This window comes from Mauremys reevesii, linkage group 6, assembly GCF_016161935.1.
Source record: "Mauremys reevesii isolate NIE-2019 linkage group 6, ASM1616193v1, whole genome shotgun sequence".
NCBI lineage: Eukaryota > Metazoa > Chordata > Testudines > Geoemydidae > Mauremys > Mauremys reevesii.
Genome location: NC_052628.1, coordinates 92199321 through 92227263, shown reverse-complemented (window position 1 = coordinate 92227263; position 27943 = coordinate 92199321). Strand labels below are relative to the sequence as shown.

The 27943-nt window shown below is 43.5% G+C and overlaps 1 protein-coding gene and 1 long non-coding RNA gene across 4 annotated transcripts in view; one reads left to right on the top strand and one right to left on the bottom strand.

Moving 5' to 3' along the window:
* The window catches only part of GDA (guanine deaminase), a 50503-nt gene extending 43951 nt beyond the window's left edge, over positions 1-6552 (bottom strand). For all 3 annotated transcript variants that reach the window (XM_039543767.1, XM_039543768.1, XM_039543769.1), the window contains exon 1: positions 5958-6552. In XM_039543767.1, the coding sequence (XP_039399701.1) occupies positions 5958-6080 (123 nt within the window). In that variant the 5' untranslated portion in view covers positions 6081-6552. The remainder of the gene's footprint in view (positions 1-5957) is intronic.
* On the top strand, positions 335-27341 carry LOC120407761. The gene is made up of 3 exons (XR_005600237.1): positions 335-443; positions 24075-24192; positions 26056-27341. It is a non-coding gene; the product is annotated as an uncharacterized LOC120407761 (long non-coding RNA).
* The last annotated feature ends 602 nt before the right edge of the window (positions 27342-27943 follow it).

The following is a 27943-nucleotide window of genomic DNA, read 5'->3' as shown; positions in this document are numbered from 1 at the left end:
TTATTTATTTATATAGCAACCGAAACCAGGCTTGGCACTTCCCTGATGAGGTTGCAAATCTGAGGTCCCAATTCTGCAACGATTTGAATCCCATAGAAATCAATTAGGATAATTTACATGCTTAAAGTTAAACACGTGTGTAAGTCTTTGCAAGATCGGAGCCTAACTTTAGACAGAAAGGAACAAACCAGTATAACATACAGAAGAGGTGGGATGGGAAAAAGTTCAACAGCAATAAGATCACATGGTTATACAACCAAGGCAAGTTCACATCTAATGGTTTAATTAAATTACTATCAATTTATGGTGATATTTACAGAATCTGTTTTACCTCAACCAGGCTAAACAAGCTTCATCTTGGCAGATGCACTTTGCACCAAATGTCATTATCCCATCTTTATATGGCTGGACTTTTCCCATCTTGGATTTTATATATTATAAATGTAAGTATGAGTTGTTTTGGATATTTCTTTTTCTGGGCGTAATATAGATTCTCTTGAATTTAATGCTTAAACTCTCATTAACCTCAGTGGAAGCAGATTTGGGCCTCCTGTCTCTCTTCACTGTAGAAAAATGTTTAGATTTTCTATAATTTTTATTAATGGGAAATATGAATAGTTGAAATTTTAATGGTGTAGAGAAAGAAAATAAAGGAAGAGAGATTACAGAAGGCACTTTTTAAAAAAAATTATCTTTCTACACTTTGTGAGTGTAAGCCACATCCACAAGTATGAACACACTAAGTTGACTCTTGAATAACAATGGTTACTAGTGAGTAACCCATCTTTCTGAGCAATGCAGCTATCCCAAACTCATGCCACTAAAAACTTTATGCCATACTTTATCACCATGCATTCTCTATTGAACTTGTACCTTTAAATATGTCACTGGTACTTTGCTTGTTAATCTATCTTTCCCAGGAGGCTTTTAAAAAACAAAACAGACAACTGTTTTTGTTTTATTTTGTTAAAAGCCTATAAAATTGTTTCCTTCTTTCTTCCAAATGTGAATTTTTCCACAAAATTTCACTGGCCCAAGGCTCAATATGGATAATATTCAGTCCTGGTCCAGTGACTACATAAATTCTATTATCTCGCAAAACATCAGGGCTAGTATTTGATCTTGAGACTCCATTCTTTCTCATGCTTCTATCTTTATCAGATTATGAGATTATCCAACTTTAAAATTACAACATTGGAAAAAAAATATTTTCGAGTAAAATATAAAAACTATTTTTAATATCAAATTTTAAGTGATAATTTTTTCTTGCTTTCCACGGTCTGTACAATTATGAGAAAAATCAAGGTCTCACTGATCACCATAATTGGGATCAGGAAGGAATTTTCCATGGGTCAGATTGGCAGAGACTCTGGGAGTTTTTCACCTTCCTCTGCAGCATGGGTCACTTGCAGGTTTAAACTCATGTAAATGGTGGATTCTCTGTAACTTGAAGTCTTTAAACCAGGATTTGAGGACTTCATTAACTCAGCCAGAGGTTAGGAGTCTATTACAGGAGTAGATGGACTAGGTTCTGTGGCCTGCAATGTGCAGGTCAGACTAGAGGATTATGATCTCTTCTGACCTTAAAGTCTCTGAGGGCAGGGAGATGAAAAAATTAGGACCATTAAAAAAACAACTCTAAAACCTCTGTAAAATATGGAACAAACAGAATATATGCTGGTATGGTAAGAAAGAAGTGGATTTTTTGGCAGTTGTTTTAGATGACTTGTATAACTACTGCAAAACAGTCATTCTAAATTCACGCTAATAAAACCATCATAAAACCCTACCCTATCCTGTTTAATTGCAATACACATTTGAAAATGTACAACTGAGCATGCACAGTATTACATTCCATTAAATTGTTAGCTGCCCACTTAAAGAGCAACATACTACACATCTTTGCCTAACTTGTTAAATGAGCAACTGGTTAGAAAAATGTTTGCTGGCTCAACAAACTGATAAGCTGAGATGGACAAACCAGGAGAGTTTGTATGCTACACAAGACAAATAGCAGAAAACAGCACCCACAAGATTGTCTGGTGAAGGCAGAAATGTCTGTTAACTGCACAAGCCAATTATGTTCCACTTTTTATTATTTTTAATAAATCATAGGAACTTAAATGCAAAAGAACGTTTACTGAAATATGAAGGTTGTCAGTCTAAACATTCAAAGGTTAAGAAATTACAAATTAAGGTTGCTCTAGCTATGCTAAAGTCAGTAGTTTTAACTATAAACTTTACTGTATTACTCTGTGTATTTTAAAAGTTGTTAATAGTAAGAATATGTAATACAAATGAGTTAATGTTGCTGGAGCAACCTTAGCGGTGGAGTTTCCAGAGTTTGAGTGCTTTTTGTGTTCCTGATCTCGCAGCTCTGGGGCTTAGTTATGGCTCTTAGAAGTGTGCAAGGATGGAATGAGCTCTAGTGCCTGCATGGCAGTAGCTGAAGCATTACCCTTGAATAGTGCAGAGACAGATAGGCTAATACCACTGGGGGAGAAGTGTTTTCAGCAATGACATGGCTAAAAAAGATGTACTGTCTCCTCCCCTAACATTGACTTCTTGGCATTGACTGAATGTAGGAAGATTAGGACCCTGGCTGTGACCCAAACTACCCAGCCACCGCCCTCTGAGTGTGCAATGTCACTGGCAAAGCTAGGTGTGTCCCCCATTGATGCAAAGGGCATGCAAATTGTCATTCTAGAGGGTTGCACACTTCACTGCTTATGGAGGCTGAGCTGTACACCCAACGAGGAAGAGCAACATCTTAAGCAGCTGCCTGCGATATGTGTAGGCCGCAGCCGGAGCACCATAGCTATTACCTTTGCTCAGCACAAAAGGGGCACTCTGTGGGCCTGATTTTCCTCTCACCAGTGGAAATCAATCTTTTATGGTTTTCACCAAAATCATTAGGATTCTGTCCACTGATGCCTTGAACATCCCTGGAAATTTTAGGACTGATTGCATGGGCCGTGCCACAACCTTTCAGGCTAAAGTTTGTGATTGCTTAGCAGCCACTAGAATTGTCTGTTGCAGTTAGGATTGGGAGGGGCAGGAACTTACTGTCTATCCCAGAACCAAAATGCCCTGCCCTCCTAGAGCACCACCCAGTTGAAGATCTCAAAGAGCTTTACAGGCCTCAGGGAATTCCCCTTCCCACCCCACCCAGGCCAACTGGATGCAAAGAAAAATAAGATTCATTACCATCAAGTCCTATGGCCTTGCTCCCCTCCTTCTCTGCCTCTCTGTCCTGGACCGCCCCGGCATGATGCCCACACCCAAGCTGCCATTGAATACTCAGTTCTTCCATCCCTTCCCCATCCGCTAACTAAATTCTACTCCCTTCTTAAGTCATCTCTCCCCTTGACTCCTGCACTGCCTCCTCTCTGGCCCGGCTGAGACGTGCTCCACTTGGATCAACCAAAGTGCTGCTGCTAAAATCACCTTTCTCCTCTGCTGTTCTGTTCATATCATACGCTTCTTCAGAGTCTCTACTGTCATCCTCCTGCTTCCTGCATCTGGGTCAGACTTCTCCTCCCCTCTAAGACCCTACCCAGCTCCACTCATGCCTCTCCTCCTACTTCCACCTTGCTCAGCCTAAGCCCCCCTCTCGCCACCCCTTTGTAACCTTCTCCCCATCATCCTTCTACTGCCTTCCACGCCTCCCTTTCTGCATGGGAGGCTCTTCCGCTTCCCATCAGTCACATGACTTCCAGCTTCTCCTTCTCCTCTCTCCCCAGGGATCACTCCTTCCTGCAGTGACCTCTGTGAGATTCCTGCACACAGCTCCTGATGTGCTCTGTGAGTCTGAACTATCCCATTTTAGACTCTATTTTAATTCAACAAAAGTATTGAAATATTTTCCCAATATATTTGAATGATAAGGCTAATCAAGTTTCTAATCTTGCAGTCTTTACACAATCAAATTCTCACTGATTCTAACGGGAGCTCTGCATGAATTAAAACTACAGAATCAGGCACTATGTGTGGGGAAAATACAGTGATTCAGTGGACACTGCAATAATAAAATATAACAGAAGTTTAAAGTACTGAACTCACTAACTTTGAAATATATTAAGGAAACTCTTTAACCACTCACTCAACTATATTGTCTTTAGTTGGCAGCCACTCAGCTGTATACAAGTTTAACTTTTTAGCCAGAGCCCTTTGAAGTTAATAAGTCTTTCCATTGACTTCAGTGGATTTTACACCAAGCCTTAATGAGCCATAAGAAGGCTCCCACAATGGACCCTGAAAGAGGAAGTTGGGTCCTAATCCTGCATCAAATCTGCATTTGATGGAAAGCCAGTCAGATCAAAGTGCAAACTTTAGGCCATGGTGAGAATAAGGGCAGGGGGAGCAGGAAGAGAGAGTGTTTTTAAGGGCTCCAAAGTTCAGTCTGCTAGTTATGTCTGTCAAATTCCATGCAAGCCAGACATCAATTGCTGTATTCCTCCTTATAACAAAAAGGAGACATGGTGATGAAAATGATCTTTCTATAATTTATCTACGTATGAAGCTCCATTGAAGTCAGTGGGATTCCACAAAGCTCAAGGATCTACCTGTGCAGAGCACACTATAGGATTGAGGCCTACATTTAGTATTGTTAGGGTAATAACATAGCTGCCCCATCATATTTGTTCTTGAATAATTAATAAAAGTAATTTTTCCATTTTTTTAATTGGCTCACAATCAATAATACATGAGTTATATTAATAATTCTTATTTTATAGAGTAGGTTCTATTTTCAAATCTGTGTATAATCAGTCAGTTATTACTCTGTACATTTTTGCTTCTGACAAGAGACAATGTCTCTAAGGTGCCATAAGTACTCCTGTTCTTTTTGCGGATACAGACTAACATGGCTGCTACTCTGAAACCCATCACTCCACAAAGAATTGTGCTATTCTTATGGAAATAATTTAAAAAGATATCATCTGAATTTTACTTTTACTGAGAATGGAAAATCAAAATTAAAAACTGGAGGAAACATTTATGGTCCAAATCAACTGCAGTTTTGAAAACAGTGAAAACAAAGTAATCGATACATCATAGATCTTCCTGAGGTCCCTAATAATCTATGATGAAATGGATCACAGGCAGGTTCCTCTAAAGATGCCAAGTGGTTTATCCTGTCTATGAAGCTAAATATTTGAATTACCAGTTACCTCTAGCTAGCTCCTACGATCATAAAATTTTTGCTTCTATTGCTTCCCCCCTATTTACCTTGTTTCCTTAAACATTTTCAACCTCTTCCTAAAGATTTGCAACAAAAATGAGCCTGGAATACCTTTCCCCCTGTCCCGCTCCCCTTTGCAGAACACTGACTCAAGAGAGCAAAGTATAATTTCAAGCCACAAGTGAGAGCAAATGAATACGTTAGGAGCCACCTGTATAGCTGGAAATGAATATACCACAGCATTTCAAATCTTCCTAAAGAAAAGCAAAGATGCCAAAAATTCATCCACGTCATTTATGTCTGCTTTTTGACAGCGCGTCAGGCCACTCTGCTTCATGCCCTCCTCCGCTAAAAACCTCACTGTACGATCGCAAAGAAAGTCACTCAAAAACACAGCATGCATGCGCCCATAGTAACCACACACCTGTTAACCTTACATGCGGCAGGCATGTACATACCCCCACTAGAACACACACATGCAACGCTACAGAAAACCCATCTCACCCCCACATGGTACCACATGCAACCCCCCAACACGGTATCCTCCCACTCTTATGCACACCCCCACCGAGGCGCCCCAGGATGCCATACCTCCTCTCCTACACTGTGCAATACACACACCTCCATATTACCTAACCCCTCCGCCCACGCCCGACACCCCACCGGAACACACAGCCGCCCTTGCCCCGCACCCCAGTATTCCAGCACGTGCCCCGGTGCTCCAGCCCCCGCACGCCGCCACCGCCGCCCTTCACACCCCGCGCCTCCCACTCACTCTCCCGTCGTCGCCCACGCCCAGCAGGTGGCCTTGCAGCACGTCCATGGGCGAGGAGCCGCTGGCGTGCACGAAGGTCCCTTTGAAGAGGTGAGCGAGGGGCGGCTTCTGTGGGGAGCCCATGGCGGTGCCCGGACGCGCTCAGAGTTGCCGCGGGAAGGGACGTGGTTCGGGCAGGAGCGGGATGCTGCTGCTCCGGGGCGCCGCTCGCTCTGCCTGGCTGCCTCCTGCACTCGGGGGGCTGCTGCTCCCAGGGGCTGGTGTTTATTCCGTGCGTACCAATAGCAGCTCCCCCCCGCACCTAGCGCTGGCTCTCCACCCCCTCATGACTTTCCCTTTGGGGAGTGGTTACTGGCGCTGGAAGGCTCTTTCTCCTCCCCGTTGCTGCCGAAGCCTTGGACGCTACAGGTTTCCGAGCTCCTGCCTGTAGAAAAAGTCCGCTTACTTGCCGAGCACCTGAGCTGGGAGCGGCATATTTTGCGATTAAGAGGAGCGGGACCTGGCAATGATCCACCCGTTGGGCTGCAAACACATCCCCAAACACACACACACACACACACACACACCCGCTACTCTGGTTTCAGCCGTCAGCGCTCAGCGAAAAACACTTGTGCAAACTGCATTGGCTACATGTCTTAAAACAAAAACAACCGAAAAAGGAAGGGGAGGAGATAGATCTGGAGCCCAACGCCTGATAGCGTTAGGCTGCAAATAAAATGGGACTGCCCTCTCCTATCTAGGGTGACCAGATACCAAGTGTGAAAAATCAGGACACCTGGGGAGAGGTGGGGGAAGGATAGTTTCCTATATAAGACAAAAACCCCAATATTGGGATGGTCCCAATAATATCAGGATGTTTGCTCACCTTACTGCTACCCCAGTTTGCCAGGCTACAATCTCTCCCCTCTAGCCACTCATTTCTTTCTAAAGTACCCACACAATGTAAATTTTTCATAATTTAAAAAGAAAAACTTGAAATGATCCCAACTTCTGGACTCCCCATGAATCCCTCCTTCTGTGGACTAGATCCTGACCTTGGCAGCTAAGATACCTTCAGGGCAGAGTGCAGGCAAGGGTGAGGTGAGAGAGACAAAGATGTTTCTAAGCCACCAGGAACCAAAAAGTATCGATTTAAGGGTTCCAATAAAATAGGCTCTGAATTTGTAAATCAACCCCGCTTTCACTTTATCAGCATGAAAACTCAGCCAACAAGCTATTGCTAAAATGAAACCATGGCAAACCACTTCTGGTTTGGCACTTCTCCAATGTGCTCGTGTAGGATGGTGACCTGACACCAGCAGATAAGAAAGAAAGCACATGGCTATTTTAATTCTGAAAAGTGTTGTGTTTTTCCTCCTTTTTTCTTCAATGTACGAAAAATTAGCTTTGGATCTATAGAAAAAGATCACATCATTGTATTTATATTATGTCACAGAGAATTCAGTTTTAAAAAACATACTATTCACAAAGTACAAGATGATAGCCAGTCATAGGCCTTGTTAACTTGGTGACACGGTGGTTTTTTGTCCTTAATAAATTGCTTTAATTTTTAAAAAGGAGTTGCAAAGTTTCAAGAGATATATCTGTTTAATGTGGGCAAACTTTTTGGCCTGAGGGGAAATACAAATTGGGGAATACAAATTGTATAGTGGGCCATGAATGCTCACAAAATTGGGGTTTGGGGTAGGGAAAGGAGTGGGGGAGGGGGGGCTCTGGGATGGGGCTGGGGACGAGGATTTTGGGGTGTAGGAGGGTGCTGTGGGCTGGAACCAAGCGGTTCGGAGGGCGGGAGGGGGATCAGGGCTGGGGCAGGGGATTGGGGCATGGGGAAAGGCTCAAGGGTGCAGGCTCCGAGCGGTGCTTACCTCAAGCAACTCCCGGAAGCAGTGGCATGTCCCTTCTCCGGCTCCTATGTGGAGGCACGGCCAGGCAGATCTGCACATTGCTCCATCCAGAGGCACTGCCCCTGCAACTCCCATTGGAGCCGGAGTGGGGCCATGCCGCAGCTTCTGGGAGCTGCGTGGTGTGGCCCCGACCCTGCACCTCGGCCAGAGTGCCAGGGAGGAGCTGAGCCATGTGGTGCAGCCCTTGACCCAGTGCCCACACCAGAGCGGGGCCAAGCTCCGTGGTGCGGATCGCTGGCAGGCTAAAAACGTCTCACGAGCCGGATCCAGCCCGCAGGCTGTAATTTGCCCACCCCTCTCCTATGCTGTACATTCGTGTGAATCCCTCATTGTGCAGGATATAAGACCAGAGACAGAGATGCCAACAGGCAGCCTGACCTGTAAGAAAAAAGCAGTCGAGTCTAGACCAGATAGAGAGGGTCTATGGGAAGAGAGAAAAGTGAGGGAGAACTTCATAGGGCGTGAAAGATGAAAAGCACCTTGAGATGGGAAAAAGAATGTGGAACATGGAGAAGGTGAGAAATAGGGCCTTAAGGAAAGGGAAAGACACAGCTCCAATGGAGGTAGAAAGGATAATTGCTCAGGGGAGTTTTATTCCATTATACTCTATTAACAGACGTTTGCGCTGGTTCCTTCTTCTTGTCCCAGCTGTGATTGCTAGGAACCCCTGGAGACTCTGCCCTCTAACAAGAATCCAGAGTAGACATAAAAAGTCTGAAATTTGATTTCAAAATCAACTAACAAGTTGGACTTTTTATAAATAATAATAAAAATAGATATCTGGGGTTCTTTATGGTAGGGCTTTACATTTTTGCAAAGTTGTGGGAGTGGTGAGAGCAACACTTTAAGAACTCCTTGAGTGCATCACGCTGAAAAGTGTGAACTCTCAGAGATTTGTTACCAACAAAAGGCACCGCATGCTCTGGGCCTGGCCCTCCTCTGATTTAAGTCAAAGGAAAGGTTTAAGTAAGGAAGGATACAGATGTGTGTTTAGTGGAGCTTTAGTGAGAATGTTGGGAGCACAGGCCATAGGGAATAGCAAAACCTCATTGCAAGAAAAGTCAAGAATGTTATATTAGAGCTGATCAAAGCATGGAATTTCTGTTTTGTGGGAGCACATAGGTGCTCTGGACTATAGAGTCTTTTTTTTTTTTTTTGCTTTGTGACCCAAAGACTGTTTCACTTAATAGTCATTGGGCCAGAGAAAGAGAGAGTCCAGTGATTAGGGTACCCACGTGGAAGACCTGGGTTAAATATTCTTGCTCCCGTCACTCTTTCATTATTTATCCACAACGGAACTTCAACAGGAGACACTGAGGAGGCCCCCACATCAGAATGTCCCAGAATTTAGTGATTAGAGCACTCTCCCTACCCCTGTACAAATACTTTCTCCTCCACTAGCAGTGAGTGCTCTAACCACTGAGCTAAACGTTATAAAGTGGGTACCCCAATCACCTCATTTTGTATGGAGTGAGGCAGGCACATAACTTGTTCCTGCAAGAAATGGCTTAGGCACCTAAACCATCTGACTGTTCCCGGATTGCTAATCAGGGATAGGTCCCTCTCTGTAAGAGAAGGGTGAGGCTTAGCATCCCCCACTCCTCCGCCCCCGTTGTTGGCATAGCTTAGGTGGCTCCCCACCTAGCCTGCTGGCTTTTGTGGGTTGCATTCCTAGGCTAACTTGGCTTTGTGGATCACAGTGTTGTTTCTGTGATTTTTCAGGGCACTTAAAATTTAGGTTGCAACATGTAACTAGATTGTATCTCTTTCCCTAATGTGTCGGAGTGCATAGACTCCTTATTGGGGTTAGCAGAGGTTAACATACACCTCTACCCCCATATAACGTGACCTGATATAACATGAATTCAGATATAACGCGGTAAAGCAGCGCTCAGTGAGGGCTGCACACTCCGGTGGATCAAAGCAAGTTCTCTATAACGCGGTTTCACCTATAATGCAGTAAGATTTTTTTGGCTCCCGAGGACAGTGTTATATTGGGGTACTACTTTTTCTTCTTTTTTATTTTATAAGTAAAGGAATGATCACAGCTGCTAAATGCTGGTGTTGTCAGAGTATCAGGGATGGGCCAGCTGGGATGAATCAAGTTAGATCCCCCAGTAACACTGTAAGAATGCTGTCCTGGCAAGTACTTGGGTTCCTCTGAGTTAGGAACTTGGGCCTCCTCAGGGGAAGTAGAAAATTGCTAGCTGGCAAGTATTTCTGTTTGCTTCAGCAGTGTCAACTTTTGTTGCCCAAACTCTGTTTTGGTTCAACTCATGTATAAGCCAGGGTGAAGGCAGTCCTTTTTTACTTCTCATTGCAAACCATTCACTGGGGGAAGGTTTTGTTTGTTTTGATTGCTTTCCAGAAAGCCTGGTCACATAATTTACTTAGCCTTAAAAATCCTTTGGTGTTGTCACACATTCACATTATGCTACTTTATTTTATTTTATTTGGCCTACTGCTATATAAAATCTCAGTGTCTCAATCATTCTTCTGTAGCATTTCAGTCTCTCTTGCTCTTAATTTTTTAAACCCTCTGCATCCTTCTGCTAGATTTTAACAGTGGGGTTAGAATTTGAGCTCTGATGCTGAGCAACAATAGGAGATGCAGTCAAAATAGTTCTAGGAACAGCAGGAGAGATTGCAGCAGCATTAGAAGGTGGTCATAGATCCTGTCTGTTGCTTCTACTTTTCAATCTTTCATTTCACTTAGTGCAATTTACTCCCTTTATTGTACAACACATGGATTTAATTAGTTGCTTTCTATGTTTGAGAGCTGCTCTGTAGATCAGAATAGTAACTGGTCAGTAACCTGAGCAGTAGTAAGTCCTACCCTACTTTGGAAAAGCTGAGAAGTTGGGGAGTCTTTTTCTCCAATTTAGATAAAATGTACTAGAAGTTCTGTGGCATTTGCTCAACCACTTCAATGTGGATGGAAGGTTCAAAGGAATTCTACAGAGTACAGGTTTCAAGGAACAATTGTTAATTATTATTCCTTTAACTTTTTATATTTGCTTGGTTACAAAACATACACAAGATTTGCTTTGATAATTATGCAGCTAGGCCAAGATAGTTAGCAAGTTACAAAATGTCATTGATCTAGCTAATGCTCTTGTGCTGCTTGGAAGATGAAGGCAGTAAATAAATGACAAATATTATTAGGGCATTCAGAGAACAAAAAGAATGAGTCGCATACCATTTATTGATTCAACATAGAACAATAGACAGAAAGATGCAAAATGTGTCAGGAACAAAGGTTGTACAACAATAAGAACAAAGATCCATTATGACCTCACTGGCACCTGAGCTACCTTGGCACAGGATCAGGGCTGTCCGTAGGGGGGTGCGGGGTCTGGGACACATCAGCCTCCTCACTGGTCTCCTTGCCATTCACCTGGTGCACCTGCCTGCCGCTTACCTCCTTACCCACCGCTCACCTCCTCACCCCCCTCCCACCTGCCGCTGGCCTCCTCACCCACCTGCCCACCGCTCACCTTCCCGCTAGTCTCCTCACTGTCTGTCTGGTGTGTCCTCCCGCCCCCTGCCCGACTGCCACTCTCTTCTTCACTGTCCGCCTGCCTTCTCACCTGAATATTGGGACAAATGGTGTCCTGATCATATGTCGGTCGGGACACGGGACAAAGGGCTAAATATTGGGACAATCACGATTTTATCAAAGTGCCAGGCCGCCCAAAGCGCGGGGCCTGGGCGGTCGCCCCGACTCACCCTACCCAAGGGACAGCTCTGCACAGCATCGTAGAATACCAGGGTTGGAAGAGACTCAGGAGGTCATCTAGTCCAACCCCCTGCTCAAAGTAGGACCAATCCCCAACTAAATCATCCCAGCCAGGGCTTTGTCAAGCCAGACCTTAAAAACCTCTAAGGATGGAGATTCCACTGCCTCCCTAGGTAACCCATTCCAGTACTTCACCACCCTCCTAGTGAAATAGTTTTTCCTAATATGCAACTTGAGACCATTGTGCCTTGTTCTGTCATCTGCCACCACTGAGAACAGTCTAGATCCATCCTCTTTGGAATCCCCTTTCAGGTAGTTGAAAGCAGCTATCAAATCCCCCCTCACTCTTCTCTTCTGCAGACTAAACAATCCGAGTTCCCTCAGCCTCTCCTCATAAGTCATGTGCTCCAGCTCCCTAATCATTTTTGTTGCCCTCCGCTGGACTCTCTCCAATTTGTCCACATCCTTTCTGTAGTGGGGGGTTCAAAACTGGACACAATACTCCAGACGAGGCCTCACCAATGCCGAATAGAGGGGAATGATCACTGCCTTCCATCTGCTGGCAATGCTCCTACTTATTCAGCCCAAAATGCCGTTAGCCGTCTTGGCAACAAGGGCACACTGTTGACTCATATCCAGCTTCTCATCCACTGTAACCCCTATGTAATTTTCTGCAGAACTGCTGCCTATCCACCTGGTCCCTAGTCTGTAGCAGTGCATAGGATTCTTCCATCCTAAGTGCAGGACTCTGCACTTGTCCTTGTTGAACCTCATCAGATTTCTTTTGGCCCAATCCTCTAATTTGTCTAGGTCCCTCTGTATTCTATCCCTACCCTCCAGCGTATCTACCACTCCTCCCAGTTCAGTGTCATCTGCAAGCTTGCTGAGGGTGCAGTTCACGCCATCCTTCAGATCATTAATGAAGATATTGAACAAAACCGGCGCCAGGACCGACCCTTGGGGCACGCCGCTTCATACTGGCAGCCAACTAGACATGGAGACATGGATAACGGTAAATATTTCAACAGTGTCTACTTCTAATAGATTATTTCTCCAAGTATCCAGAAGTCCTTTGTTTACCATACAAATCAGCCAATACTGTGATTCCAAAATGAAAGGCCTTGTTTGAAAGGCATGCCACACCTGGAAAACTATTAGGTGCCACTGTTCCTTTTGCAAGCATAGAAATGTGTAATGTGGGGTATGCAGCTCAGCCATTCCAGCCCAGGGTAAGTACAATCTAAAGTAAGGGCTGAGAGAATTAGTTAAATCAGTGTTTCACAAAATAATAATATCAGGCAAGGAAGAGATTAGAAATGTGACTGTCTTGAAGCACTTTCCAGCAAGAGGTATTGATGGACAAAATGCTGAAATAGTTTCTGTTATATGGTGCTACAATCCAGAACACTGCAAAGAGTTCACGCAAAACTAAGACTGGGACAGGGGAGAAAAGTGTAAGAGACTATGACCAAATGGCCAGGCTGCTGCCTGTTTTCTGTCATAGGGATCCAGTGTGAATTACAGTACAGAGCTGGCAGTGTGGAACATAGAGAGTCATGAGTCGACAGCCATGGTCATAGTACATTGACACATCTACAAGTGGGAGTTAAAGACACATTAGAAGGCACTTATGAGCGAAGCATACATTACCAGCAAGAGAAACACAGCCTGCCAACCAGGGGCGGCTCTAGACATTTTGCCACCCCAAGCACAGAGGGTCTGCTGGTCCTGCGGCTTCGGCGGACCTCCCGCAGGCACAAAGCCGCGAGACCAGCGGACTCTCTTCAGACACGCCTGCCGGAGGTCCACCGAAGCCACAGGACCAGTGGACCCTCTGCAGGCAAGCCGCCGAAGGCACCCTGCTTGACGCCCTAGCGGCGACCGGCAGAGCGCCCCCCGCGGCTTGCCGCCCCAGGCACCCGCTTGGAGCGCTGGTGCCTGGAGCCACCCCTGCTGCCAACTGTATCTGAATAGCCACCTGAGTAGTGTCATGAACCATCACAAAACATCCTGTTATCATACTGTAACCCTCTCACCAGAGGGCATGTCAGCCACATCAAATATCACGGACATAAATTCAGCTGAAGAGGGTATTGGCTATAGCTATCGTGCACTTATAAATACTTTATATTGCATCAGCTGTAAAGGCTGAAATCCAGTTGATTAAGTGCTAGTAACTTCTGACCCACAACTATTAAGACTTTCATGGATCAAGTGTGATGCCAGAGATGCTGATTGTTGATATACTGTCACTTATTGAAAATGGGGTAGAGGAAGGAACTGTTTTGTTTTAATATGAGAGAGAGATGTGGTGTTATGCATTACTACTTTAAAATCAAGGGTGTGGGGCCAGCACCTCAGTGCATCCCGGTGATAGAAGAGTCCAGATTCAGGCACAAAGAGTTTTGTTCCAGTTGAGCTATTGAATTGACCTGTCACTCTGGTTCTAGTTAATAAAGTGTTTACTGTTTCATAAGTTGATCGTGGACCTGAGTGAGCCTTCATTGATGGGTTGAGTGACTGTGCCAAAGGATTTCTCACAAAGCTTGCTGGTGTCAACTACACAGATGATGAGTAAAGCATATCATGTACATCAAGTAGAACAGTAAGGGTATGACCTCAGCATTGAGGCCGTTGGCACACACACTTTTCAATCCTGCCAGATACCTCGGGTGAATCAGTGACCCTGTTTAACCCCCCACCCCTACCCACATTTGAAGCAGTAGTGTCGAACAGTTGTTGTGTGACTTTGTCACAGAGGCTTGTTGTGGATGAGCAAGACCAGGATCAAGCAGGGGCTGCAAGGTACATGATCCCATGCACTTATAAAACTTACATGCAGTATAAGCAATAGAGAGAGCAGATTTTTGCCTATTAATGAATTATATTTTGCTGGATATATAAACAGGAATAAATAGTTAGCTATAGTGAATCTTGCTCTCATGTACATGGTTGAACTGATGACAAGATTTGGAGACAAGAAGGAATTTTTCCTATGCCTTACTGGCAGCAGGCTTGTTTTCTCATCTGGAGCAGTGTTTCTCAACCTTTTCAGGTTGGCAGCACCTTACTCAAAGTCAAACATTTTCATGACCCCCCTAACATTTGCTATAAAAGTAAGAATAAAAAATGTATCGATTATAAGAATATAGAATTTGTGTGTGTGTTTTGAGAGGTTGACAGGGCAAACTTGACCTGTAAAGGTAAAGATACATGGAGAGTAGGGGAGATCCACATATTTTTCACTTTAGATTGTCAATACCTTGTGACCCTCCTGATTGCTTTTCCTGACTCCCCACCCCTCCCAGGGTAAGCAACCCACTGGTTGAGTAATGCTGATCTAGAATATTGGTCATGCATCATCTGACAGCATCATGAGGGTATATCAAAAACATGGTGGATTTCTTGTAATTGCAAAAGGGTGGGCACTGGTGGACCTAGGTCTTTCCCGTGTCCTTTTTCTTATTTCTAGTTACTAGCAACTTGTTTGTCATTTGTTTGTTTTTCCTAGTGTTGCCATTTTCATTTTGCTTGTTGATGCTCAGGCATTCAGTGATAGTCCTGTGAAGCATCGTTGGGTACTATAGATCTATGCAGTGTCAGAACACACTGTAGATCATTAGACTATTTCTGAGGTACGTGGAGACCATTCCTTATCTACTGAGATAAAAATAATAACAATAATACTTTGCACTTTTATATAGTGCTTTCTATCTGTAGATCTCAAAGTGATAGTCATGTGAGACTAATGTATGGTAGGTGCTGCTGTTGAAGCCTCCAGGAGAGTGGGCTGATGGAGTTTACTGAAGGAGAAGGCAGGTTCCAAAGTCAGTGCCAGCGGCTAAGTATCTCTGTTTACTTTGCTGGAAACACCACCAGTGAAGGTGCCTAGCCATCATTTTGGCAGGTGCACTACAAATGCATAGTTAGCTAGGAGGCTGTCAGAATGGTGGCATTGGAGCAGTATTCTTTGCAGCTGAGTATTGTCCTGTACTACAAAGTTCCTCGTGTGGTGACTGCTTTGTTGTTTTTTCCTTCATCTTTGTTTTTCAGTTAGAGAGGTAACTAACTGCTTTCTTTCATGTGTTATTTCAGTTCTATTTTTGTCTAGCATCTATTTATATTACAGCTTTTCTGCAGATTGTGTTGGATTCTGCTTTAGGTTTGCTTCCAAAGGTGTTTGATATTTCAGAAAAGTGGCATTGCAGCATTTAGGGATGTTATGGCTCATATAATGTCTTCCTCTGATGCTCTTAAAACCTTACTAAGAATGCTAAACTTCACCTTTAGAGGAGCTATACTTCTAGTTTACTAGAATAATGACATTTAGAGATGTCATCAATGGTTCCCACTTTAAGCTAAAACACACCCTGCTCAAGGGGCTTACAGTGCTCTGACTAAAAGGCATGTCTATGCTGTTCCCTTCACGCACCCAGCTAGAGCAATGCAAACAATTATTTAAAAAGGTGAGAACATTTGGGTTCAGCTCACTGTTGCTGGGGTGGTCCTATTTATTTTTTTGCCACTATTTGTATAACTACTGGTTCATTTATAACAACATCCACAGATGACAGAAGTTTTGAAAACTTTAATACAAATTAGATTTTGCTAGAAATGTTATACCAGAAATTCTCCATTATAAAAACCCTTTGTTGATTAGAAGGTAGAAAGGAAAGGAGGGAGGTTTAGGAGCAGAAGAAGAAGTGAAGCTTTAAAAAATAAGACTGCAGTGAGCAGCTATGGCAAGAAAGTGGAGGTGAAGTGTGCCGTGCCACTACTTGTGTGTCTCTGTCTATCTCCATCTAGGCTTGTACCCACACCCATCACCTCACTATCCGATTCACTGGGAATGGCAGTATCAGGGTAACTAATCTGGCAGTATTTGAGATCCCATATTTCCTGGATAATCTGGCTACCTGCATGGAATGGAGACTGGACCTCAGGAGGGGGGATGATTTCTGTATTACATATGAACTCTGATAACATCTGGGAAAGGGGCAGCCAGAGATGTATGCTATATAGAGCACCAGGATGGGCAACCTCTGCTCTGACCACTAGGAAACGTTGGGCCAGACTCTCTGCTGCATCCAGCATCTCCTGGGTCCAGCTGTGGGGCAAAGGACATACTGTCAGGAATCTGAATATGGCTTCCTGATTCACTTCCAGGCCCCAGGCACAGATTAGAACAGCCATGGGGCTACTTTCACTTACACCAAGTGTCAATGATCCCCAAAGGACTGTCTGTCAGCTGGGGATTGCTGGAGCACATTGCACTCTAGCCACACCCCCAACATGCCCCCCCCCCTGTTCAGGGCTGCAAGGACAGTGGCACAGGTGCTGGCTCTGAGGCCACTGGGGTCTCCCCCATGGTAGGGGTATTCCCAGCCTGGAGGTTGCCATCAGTCTCTGCTTCCTTTGTGCTGCCCAACAGTGAATCTGCCCCACTACATCTTGGTATCAAATGGACATTGTTTTGGCGTTGGGCGTCACTGTGGAAGTGAGGCGCTTTTTTTTCTTTCTCCTGTTTAAACATTTCATTTCACCGTACCAATGGAAATCCTGGTTTTAAAAAATGGTGAGGAAATGAGACCTCTTCATTCCTTTACTCTCACCACTCCCTTCGGTATTTGTGGAGAACAACAGTGGCGCTTGTTGCTTCAGAACACCCACTTGCACCAGCTCGGTGAGCTCATGCGTATACATAAATGTCACTTCAACCATGCCGTCAGTATTGGGTTAAAAAAATTACAGAACAGAGTTGTTAAGGAAGGTTGTTTCTGTGACTCATGGTTATTGACATGACTCATAGGCCCTTTGATATGTAGAGCTCTAAATAGTAAGCTCTAGCAGAAAGGCAGAAGAAGCAGGAAATTGGCTTATTCTCTTTGAGAACTCTACTCTCAGGCATGTCACACTCATTCACAGTCTCCCTGTGTGAAAGTGCTGTACTTTGTGTGTTTTGGATCAGATACAAAGGATGCACAGAGGAATTATCTTATACAAATAAAATGGATGTAGCTCTTGTTTCCCAGTCACTTGCACAGCCAGCATTGCACCTGCACGGGTTTTCTGGGAATGCTTCATAATGAATATAATTGCTTGGGTGGCAATGAACAGCATATGAACAATATTTAAAGCTGTTGCACCATGGCCACGTCTATGTGGAACCACTGGGATAGCACTAGTGTAAATACCAACAGTGCAGCATATCCACATGCTGCTTTAGGCTTAGGACCATTGCATTTTTGCCCTGAGACACACATTTTACACTGGTGCAGTTAAACTGCCCTCTGAATATCTATCCCCAATTCCCAGCTCCCTGAAGTAGTGGGAAGACCTTCTGAGGTAATTTTGGAGAGGGGAATTGAGAGAGAAGAGAGGAAATGCCCATACGTTCCCTGAAGCTGGCACCATTTCCTGGTCCTTTTCTCAAAATGGAGGCCAGGGTGAATGCTCAGCGTTTATTCCTTGCTCATCAGGAAAGGTTTCTGCAGGAACTTCAGACAAGCAGGCAGCTGCAGTCAGACAGTGGAAGCTGGTGTGCCTGTGGAGAGCCAGAGACCAAGGCGAGCATCTCACAGAGCTATTTGCAACTGTCTTGCACCTCCCAAGTAGATAGCTGCATGTACTCAAAGATGATGTTCGTTGGGTGGAGGATGGAGGGCTGCTTTTGGGTCCAGACCACTACCATAGACTGGTGGGACCAAGCTGTACTTGAGATCTGGAAAGAGCAGCCATTCATGGTGAAGATGCAGAGTGTTTTGTAGCTCTGGTTAGCTGGCCCCAAAACTGCACCACCAGACCATGAGGATGAGAGCCATCCTCACTGTGAAAAAGAGAATGGCAGATGTCCCAAAGGGAGCTGACTGTCTCCAGTAGTTAACAGCCTGTTAGTCACATTTTGGGGTTGGGAGATCTGCAGTAAGTACTGTTGTGTTGTGATAGAGGTTTTGAGGACAATGCATAGTGTAGTGTAGTGGCATATGAACAAGGTGGCAAGTGAGCCACTGATCAAGCCCAAGTGCCCACTATGGTGCCTCTCACCAGCATACCCTGTATGGAGTATATTACACAGAAAGGGTTTATCATCATGGAGTGTTCACTGACATGTATGTAAGGTGGCCAGGAAAAGTGCATGGTGCGAGAATTTCTGAAACTTCTGGACTTTTAAAGGGGGAATTCTATTCTCACTGAACAACATTGACCTCAGTGGTGTTTCTGTCCACATTGTGATTCTGGGTGACCTGGTATGCCTCTTTGGCCATGTCTAATGAAACCTCTTCCTGATTAAACACAGCTAGACATGTGCAGATTCAATTGTACATTCACCTGTAGAACATGAGTAGAGTTTACACTTGGGAGACCTAAAGCAAGATGAACTCTGAATCACAATAAATGTTTTGTGATGAAGGTAGTAATTCTCATGTATGCCTCCTGCATTCGGCTTAACATATGTAAAAGAACAAGTGAGGTTTTCAGTGCAGACTGGACTGCCCAGGAAACCAGACTGGCATCTATCTATACACAGCTGGCAGATTCACCTGAATCTGTTCATACAGCTAGTAGACTGCAAAAATCAGAAATGCTTTATGCACACAACCACACTGATGGTGAGGAACTGGGTATAAAGCGGAAGTGTAACACATTTTGATGATCAAGATCTCTTTATTTGTATGCTGCAGAGATTTCTGGAGGAGGAGATGGTGCCAGGTAGTGATGTATTATGATGGATGGTTTTATGATGGAATAATTTTGTATAGAGGATTTATTTATGGAAGAGTGAACTTGTATTTCTATTCCCTTACAAAAACTTAATTAACTTAGAGTTAAGGTTTATGAGCTGCATTTCCAATCAGCATAATTGATACAAATCAAGGAAATCACCAGTTTAAAGCTCTCTTAATATTCACAGGAACTTCAATTCACGTGCCTCAACACCCACAAGCATTCACAGACTCTTCACCTCCATAACAAACTTCCATTCACTGCCCACGTACATCCACCCACACTGCACACGTCCAATTCCTTTGACTCACATTCAGATGTACCAGTTTAAATACTGACTTGGAGTGATAAATACATTACTGTATATACTTTTACTGTGCAACTATATCTGCTAGCAACATATCTCCTTAGGATGTAACTAAGGGCATGGCTACACTTGCAGATGTAGAGTGCTTTGTGTTAAACCAGCCTTCAGAGAGCGCACCAGTGAAAGCACTCCAGTCTGTCCACACTGACAGCTGCAAGTGCACTGGTGTGGCCACATTCACGGAACTTAAAGTGGCATTTGGAGCGGTGCATTATGGGCAGCTATCCCACAGAGCACCTCTTCCCATTCTGGTGCTGTGGCTTGTGGGAAGCGGGTGTGGGGTGCAGGGCATTCTGGATCATGTCCAAATGCCCTGTGATGCATCGCTTCACATCAAAAGTGATGACCAGAGTGGCTAGAACAGGCATTGTGGGACACCTCCGGAAGCCAATCAGAGCGCATTAGGTGTCCACACTGGTGCCGTGGTGCTCCAGCGAGAGTGCAACAAACATTATTCTTCTCGGGGAGGTAGAGTACCAGGAGTGCTCCAGCCGTGGAGTCAGAGCGCTCAACGTGCCTTGCCAGTGTGGACGGGGAGTGAGGTAGAGTGCTCTTGGCGGCTTTATTGCACTATAACACGCAAGTGTAGCCAAGGCCTAAGGTTGTGCATTTGAAAATAGTGGTTTGAACCACCTTTGAACCAATACCTTTGAACCACCCCCTCAGCTGGTGCAAATCAGCATGACTCTATTGAAGTCAGTGGACTTATACCAGTTTATACTCATCTGAAGATCGAGCCCATGTGTTTGCTTGCTAAGGACCTTTTCATCTCAGTCCCCTAATCCAGAACTTTACAGCATGCAGTTTGGAAGCACACTAGACTAAGATGATTACATTGTTAATTTGGTCCTCATTCACTTTTTAAAAAAAAAAAAGCTCTCTGGGGACCTAGTCTCATGTCTCTTACTTGGCAAGTCACTTGGGTTTTCATGAAACTTATATGAGAAAAGGGCATAATGGAGCTCTTGTATCTACAACACAGAGATTTGGTATTCTACCAGCCAGAGTACTGACTGTAGTTTGGTCAATGCTATATTTATAAGAGCTGGGACCGACCCACTGCACATAGAGTGAAAAGGACCAAATAAGCAATTCTCCTGGAAAAAAATCAGCCATACTGAATAAGTCAGTAGTGACCCTGAGCAAAATAAAGTGAAATTATCTCATTACATACCAATTAATGCTAGAGAGAGTCCCTATTTTTTCAACAGCAGTAAGACTTCAAATTTGAGTCCTTGAGACTTCAGGCAACAGCATTTATAATGACGCTGAACACTGAAATATATACCTAGCCACTTCCTCAAATACCTATACTTGGTGAAATAGTCGTCTATGAATCAAGGTCAAGGGCAACAGTAAATAAGGGGCAACATCCAGCTGTCAGAAGGAGATAGAAAGGGACATATCAATGAATGTTTTCATAATATTTTTGCCTTTTGCTTCAATTTGACTCAGCTGTGTGTTTCATTACAACCCTTTGATGTAACATCCAATGTATTTTTGTTTATGTTTGAGGTTTTGCCCATTTGTTTAAATTGGCCCCTGTACCATAGACAGCCTATGAGTGGTTGGGGTAAGTTATTTACTTCCTCTGCTTAGGGATGTCAGACAACATATTAGTCTCAGCCTAGGAAAATAGAAAAAATTAATACTTCACTGTCTTCGCTTATGGTTTATATCAGAGCCACAAAAAAGGAGAATCCTCATGGCCATATTTGAATTTCCCAACTTTTGATAGATGCTCAAAATTGAATCTCAACATCAGCATGCAATTAAGTTACGCTGATATCCATAAGCCAGCATGTGGAGTAGTATTCAATGGAGCTGATTTACACCTGCTGAGGATCTGGCGTATATTTCTAATCAGCTGTGTAAAATATACAGGGATAGCCAGAAATCTAAAAGATCATTAGAGTTCCCTCACTATGGATCCTGACTTCCTCCTCCTCTCTGAACAATCCAGTGTATTTTATTGAATCAGATGTTTTCAGCTCCTGTTCAGCATGAAGAAGTAATTAAAAAACACTTTGCTTTTTACTGTCTATGAGTGTATGAAAATGAGAATTTAGTACTGTTAGAATGGTATGTATCGACTGCGCTGGAGAATGGTCATTATTGTATCTAGGGAAACGCAGTAGAAAGAAATTTGAGAGGCGTTCTCAGAATATCTACTAAAAGCACTTGTACAATACATTATGTGTGTACTTAAGCAGCCCACTCAGCACAGCCTGCATAAAGAAGAATAAAAAGGAAAAACTAAATAAATAAAATATGTATTTGTATTGAATTGGCAAAGAGTCACCTGATCTTTTATCTAGTCTGGAGAGTCACAATAATTGGATAGGCCTACATGCCAGTGTTCAGTATGAAAGCCAGGTTTTCAAGGCTGATGTGACTATAGATCTACTTTAATAGGATCTTCAGTTTATTGTATTACACACAATTCTTGTATTGAAGGTTTTATCAATGCTTCTTTCTCTATGGCAGCAAGCACAAACCCAGTAGAAATACAGACAAATATAATGTGCGGGGATTGATTCAATCTACAACCAGAGTGCACGTCTGTGCATAAATTAAACAGCTATACAGCAAGTGGTATTCATTGCTGTGAGTGTAAAATCAGAAAGGTGCAGTACCTGTGCACACATGGGTGGGAGGGGCCTGATTTATGTAATGAGTGCACTCAGCAACATCGCACTTAGGGATCATTCCTGAGTGTGAACTTGCCATTGCTATGCAAGGGTGCAGAAGAGTTTCACTTAGTAGGCTGATGATGAGGGAATAAAGGGATTTATGAAAGACACATGATTGATATTGTTGATCTCCACAGTGGACTGCAGTGGAGTTCTGGCTAACGACATATTGCCAATTCACTTTAAGATTTTTTTTTAAGATAGTATTATGGGTTGGTTTAAATCTCACTGAAGCTGGTGGATGTAACAATCGCTTTCCATTCAGTATAAGTGTAAAATAGCAATTCGGCTCTTCATGGACACAGATAGCTGAAACAATAGGAGTACCACCCAAAACACAGACACATGGCTAGGCTTGAGTAGAAGCTGAACCATGTGGCCCAAGGGTTTCCCTGGAGACTGATATAGCAAATGCAGAGGCTAGGGCATTGATTTGTGGAGCTGTGTGTGGGAGAGAGAAAAGCAGCGAGAAACACCACAGAGACAGAGCAGACACAGTGAAGGAGACAGAAAGCCAAGGAGACAGCAGAATAAGCACTGGGAGCATGGCCCCGAGATAAAGCCTAGACAGAGAATATTTGGCTACAGTGCTGGCTGAAACTGAGAGCAAAGAAACTGTCTCATATTGTTTGCTTCCTATTTTGTTCATGAAAAAAGGACTTTGTGTACATTCTTTGTAAATAAACAAGATGGCATCAAAGAAATACCTGACATCAATTTCTCCTACTAATGGAAACAACCTGCAAGACCTCAAATATTGCCTAACCACTAGGGTTGAAAAGCAGCAACAATAATATGCTTCTGAGTAGTGGCTGTTTGGAGACCATCTTTCCATAGTAGCTGGCTGCAAATCTGAGTTTCTGAACTATTTCATATACTGAATACTGACTGAAAGCCAGTGTGATGTCAGAGTTAAACTGGGTTTAGTGTGGGCAGGGCTAATTTAAACACGCGTTAGTCATCACACTTATGCCACAAATGCAACTGCCAGAAAGACTGGATTCATTGCCACCTACACGAGCCATGGCCATTTTCTAGCCTGCAGTCTGCCTTTGACTAAGGGGATTGCCAACATCTCAGTCATTGCACCTCACTGTGTCACCCGTTACATTGCCAATGAACTGAGAATTGCATTTTCTCCCAAGATTTCTTTAGATGAGAAACAATTTCTGCCTAATGTACATAATAATGTGATCCTGGATGAAATCCTATAATTGTTTAAAGGATTATTGCCTTGTATAGATTAGCTGAGCTGCACTCTCGTGATTTATAGCTAATACTTGAGTCTTCAAATACAGATTTGAAACATTACATTCAATGGCAATTTTGAGATCAGATCAATTCTGCTGGACAATTCATTCTAAATAAGGGATTTAATTTACTTTCCTTTATTTTATTCCTGTAGCACTGCCTTTGGAATTAGGTGTCTTAGCTGTTGGAATTGCTTACTTTTTATAAACGTTTACATTTTAAAACTGTATCACAACACACACATTTATCAAAAACAACAACATACACTATTATTAACAGAACAACAGCAGAGGAGACGTGAATGCCTCAGAGAAGTGGTAACTGGTTACAGTCTTTCACCTTAGGTCAGTAATTCAGATCCAGGCTGCTCACCGATTTTTTTTATTCCTTGATGGTGGTATGGTGGCTCTGGAAAAAGAATTTGTGGTCTCCTTCCAGATCTTCCCAGAAATCACCACCACTGAAACTGGCAACCCTGCTGACAGTCTCCATAGAGGGGCCAAGAACTGAATTCATGGATGCTATACACTTTGCCTCCAGGAAAGACCAAAACAAGGTGAGATATCAGTTGGGCATTGCATTGCGACTACTCCTGCAGGAGACTTGTGAGCACCAGAACTAAAAATAACTGCAGGACAGGCTTTAGGACTCAGTACTAGTGTTCAGTTTAGTGTTCAGTACTAACTGCAAAACTTATTTATTCAACTTAGTTTCCTATCAATAAGTTCTTCTCTCACACACAACATTAATAATAACTTTTAAAAAAAAATCCTGGATCATCTGATCAGGGAACTAACTTTCATGTGCTGGAAGAAAATGAAGGAGATATGGTTTTGTTATTTCTTTGTAAATACTTGAGGGGCATTCTAAAGCAAGAAAACCATCTCAAACACAGATAAATTAGGTAGCTAGATAAGATTAGGCCTGGAAACACAAAAGAAACTGTTGTTCAGTAATCATGCTTGGCCCAAGGTGCTCAAAAGTGATCCTGTATTCAGTGACACAGTTGCAACTGCCTCAACATAACAGAACATGGGCTTCTGCAGCGTCCCTCTCCCAGACCTCCTGTCTGGGAAGCTAAAATACTACAGAGCCTATACGTAGGTATTGTAGTAGTCCTGTTTTAAGCCGATGCCTTCACAGGCAGAATACTGTGTCCACAAACACATGACAGACATGAAACAGGCCCTCAGAAAGTCTGCTTTATGCTTGCGTCCCATGCAGGTACTGTGTATGGATGCAGGGACATTACCAGCTCCTCCTTTTCTCTGTGCAGCAGTTAAAAAAAACCCGTTTTGCCATTATAGGCCTAAAAAATAGAAATCCAGATAACATGCCGGAATTTTGTTTGATGTGCAGGCATAGGACAAATACAAAGTTATAAATTTTATTGCTACATCTCAAACCTCCTTACTCTTACGAGTGTTCCCATCCTGGTTGCAAGTGGACGAAAGCCAAGGATTATTAATCACCCTTAATTAAACAACTTTATGTTGTACAGATAGTTACACACACTATCACAGGTTTCTGGTTGAGTGCCCAATGTATGCCCAAACATATCTATCCTCTGTAAAAGTTATATTCTGTCCCATTAGCTTTCAGGGTGATAGCCCATTTCATGAGTATCTACTTGTAACTCTCATAAATGAACTGCTGACTCCTGTGTCTCTCAGCTCCCCTAGGACAGCTGATTTGTTAGTGTGCCTGCAATTTTTCTTTCTGTTGGTGTCAAACAGAAGGAACTGACAGGACTTAGGATCCAAACAGGCCATAGGCAGGTTAGTCCATAATTGTCCATTACTGGATTTTTTACTCCTGCTTTTGAAATATCTTGCACTGGCCACTGTCAGAGACAGAGTACCAGACTATATGGACCACTAACTTGGTCTGGTTTGGCAATTCCTATATAACACTTGTGTTTAATGCCCTAATCACTTGTTTGCATTGTCCCAGCGACTTGTGCATGCTATAGCTATGTGCATCTTAAGTGCTGATTTTCTGGGTTTAAGCAGTGCTGGGGGTTGGAGAATGGGCTTGTCACTGATTCACCCCAACAAGGGTTAACTGGTTAGGCCATGTGGTGCAGGGGAAGAAGAAGGCAGACCCATTCTCTCTCCTGCTTAGTGAGGCCCTGTTCAGAGCAGGAGAGATGAATCTGAGTGATCACTGCTTCTTAGATAAGAATGGCCATATTGCATCAGACCAATGGTCCATCTAGCCCAGTATCCTGTCTTCTGACAGTGGCCAATGCCATGTGCTTCAGAGGGAATGAACGGAACAGGGCAATCATTGAGTGATCCATCCCCTGTCATCCACTCCCAGCTTCTGGCAATCTTTGTGTATTTCCTGCTCAGCTAAGGAGACTAAAGGGTCAATACTCCTGTCATTTACTGTTATGTACATTTTGTCCTCTTTGTAGAAACCTGTCTGACAAAGAAACAACACTGTGTGAGGTGCCTGGTACTTCCTCCTAGAGTGCTGCCTGGATGCTTGCGTATGAAAAGTGGTTACAGTTAATGTTTGTGACAGAACTGGGGGTGAGAGCACTTTGCAGGGCAGCTTGCATAGATCAAGCAGTTTGCTGGGAGCTATGAACAGCAGATTCATCCGTACTAGAGGAAAATCATTAGCTAGTCAATTCCACACAACCAAGAATATTGCTTTTCAAATTTTTGCCAGCATGTGAGAGAGGCTGTTTGTCAGGGTGAGAAATAAACACTTTTCCTATCAGACATATGTGGACAAGGGCATCCAAAAAAATCATCCACAAATAAATAATTGGCGTCCTTTGAGTGTGACAGTGTGGAGACAGCAAAGTCGCTGTATCTATTTCTTCTATGTATACCTGAGCTGCATTGTGCCTCGGAGAAAGATGCAGATTTTCAGCATGAAAGCAAGTTTCCCAATTGTAATTTGAGATGCTAGAAATGTCCAGCCCAATTACTGAGCTATCCAAAATTTTGTTGCCCTCTGGTCACTTCCTCCCAACCTGAAACGTCTCAGTTTGAGGCATGGTATCAGCTGAGCAGACTGCTCAGTCTCTCAGTGTCCAGTTCGGTTAGCCAGTCTCTCTCAGGGCTTTCATCTCCCCTCCAAAAGTGGAGGAAGGAACCCAAGTCCCTGCTGCTAGAGCAGCCTTCACAAAGCCATTGCTGCACCCTGCACAGCTCAGCATCAGCCTTGCTTCATGGTGCCATATGCAGCTCATTGTCCCTCTCTCTTGGGCTACCCAGGTCCTTTTAAACTGCTCCTCCACTCAGAACATGCCCTGCACCGGTTGAGGGGCAGGGCCTCCATAGACTAGTATTGCTCTACTCCCTGCCCTGGTTCAGTGTGGGGCCAGTAGACCCTGACACATCTCTGAATACCACATGATGGCTTTGAGCCATACACAAGACCACAGAGTAATCTCCATGTGTGTCTGAGTTCTACACCAAAACAAGATCAAGTTGGTATTTTCATGCAGTTGCAAAAGTAGCTGAAGTAATTACTGAAGGATGAAGAAGTCATTTCATGCCATCATGTGACTGTATAAGTAATTAGTGAGGTGAACACTTGCCGCAACATTTCCACGGGCAAAATAGAAGCTAATAAACCAAATGAATTGTCAACAAACAAACAAAGTTGTTTCAGTTTCACAAACATTTTCCAGATTGGAAAACAAGAATTTTGATTCAACTTCGCTATTTTATTATATCTACTTCACCCAGCTCTCTCCTGAACTTCATTACTAAGTGGTTTCTTTTAACCCCACATTGGAGACCATTTGGTTTCTTTTATTTCATGATTGTTCTGGACATATAAATACTAGTTTTCAGTGGTGCTGAGCATTGCCATCTCCCCCTCACTTCACTGTTGGTTACAGGTGCTCAGCACTTCTAAAAAAAAAACCCAAGTCCCTATTTTTTACATGTATTAGGCCAGCATTTTCCTAAATACGCATTTAAGCACATTTTGGGGCGCTTAATTTTAAGCATCCATGTTTGCAAATTTTGATCTTAGCTTGTTACTGTAAAACAGCAGCCCTGCCAGGAACTTGCTCAACTCCTAAAGTTCAATTCCTCTTTTGATGGGAAACATCTGTTGATTTAAACCTTGTCCAAAGCAGGAGAGAGTGCACTTTCAGCTACTTTTACTCAGCTGATGTCTTCACTTGGCAACTGAACTTCTGATCTCAGATGAACTGCTCACTGTGATACTTAAAAAAGAATATTCTCCTTTTTGTTCATTGTTTCATTCCAATATTCAGGTTAATTTATCCTTATTGATTTGTATCCAAGGGGCTGCAGGGAAGAATGGAAATGCTC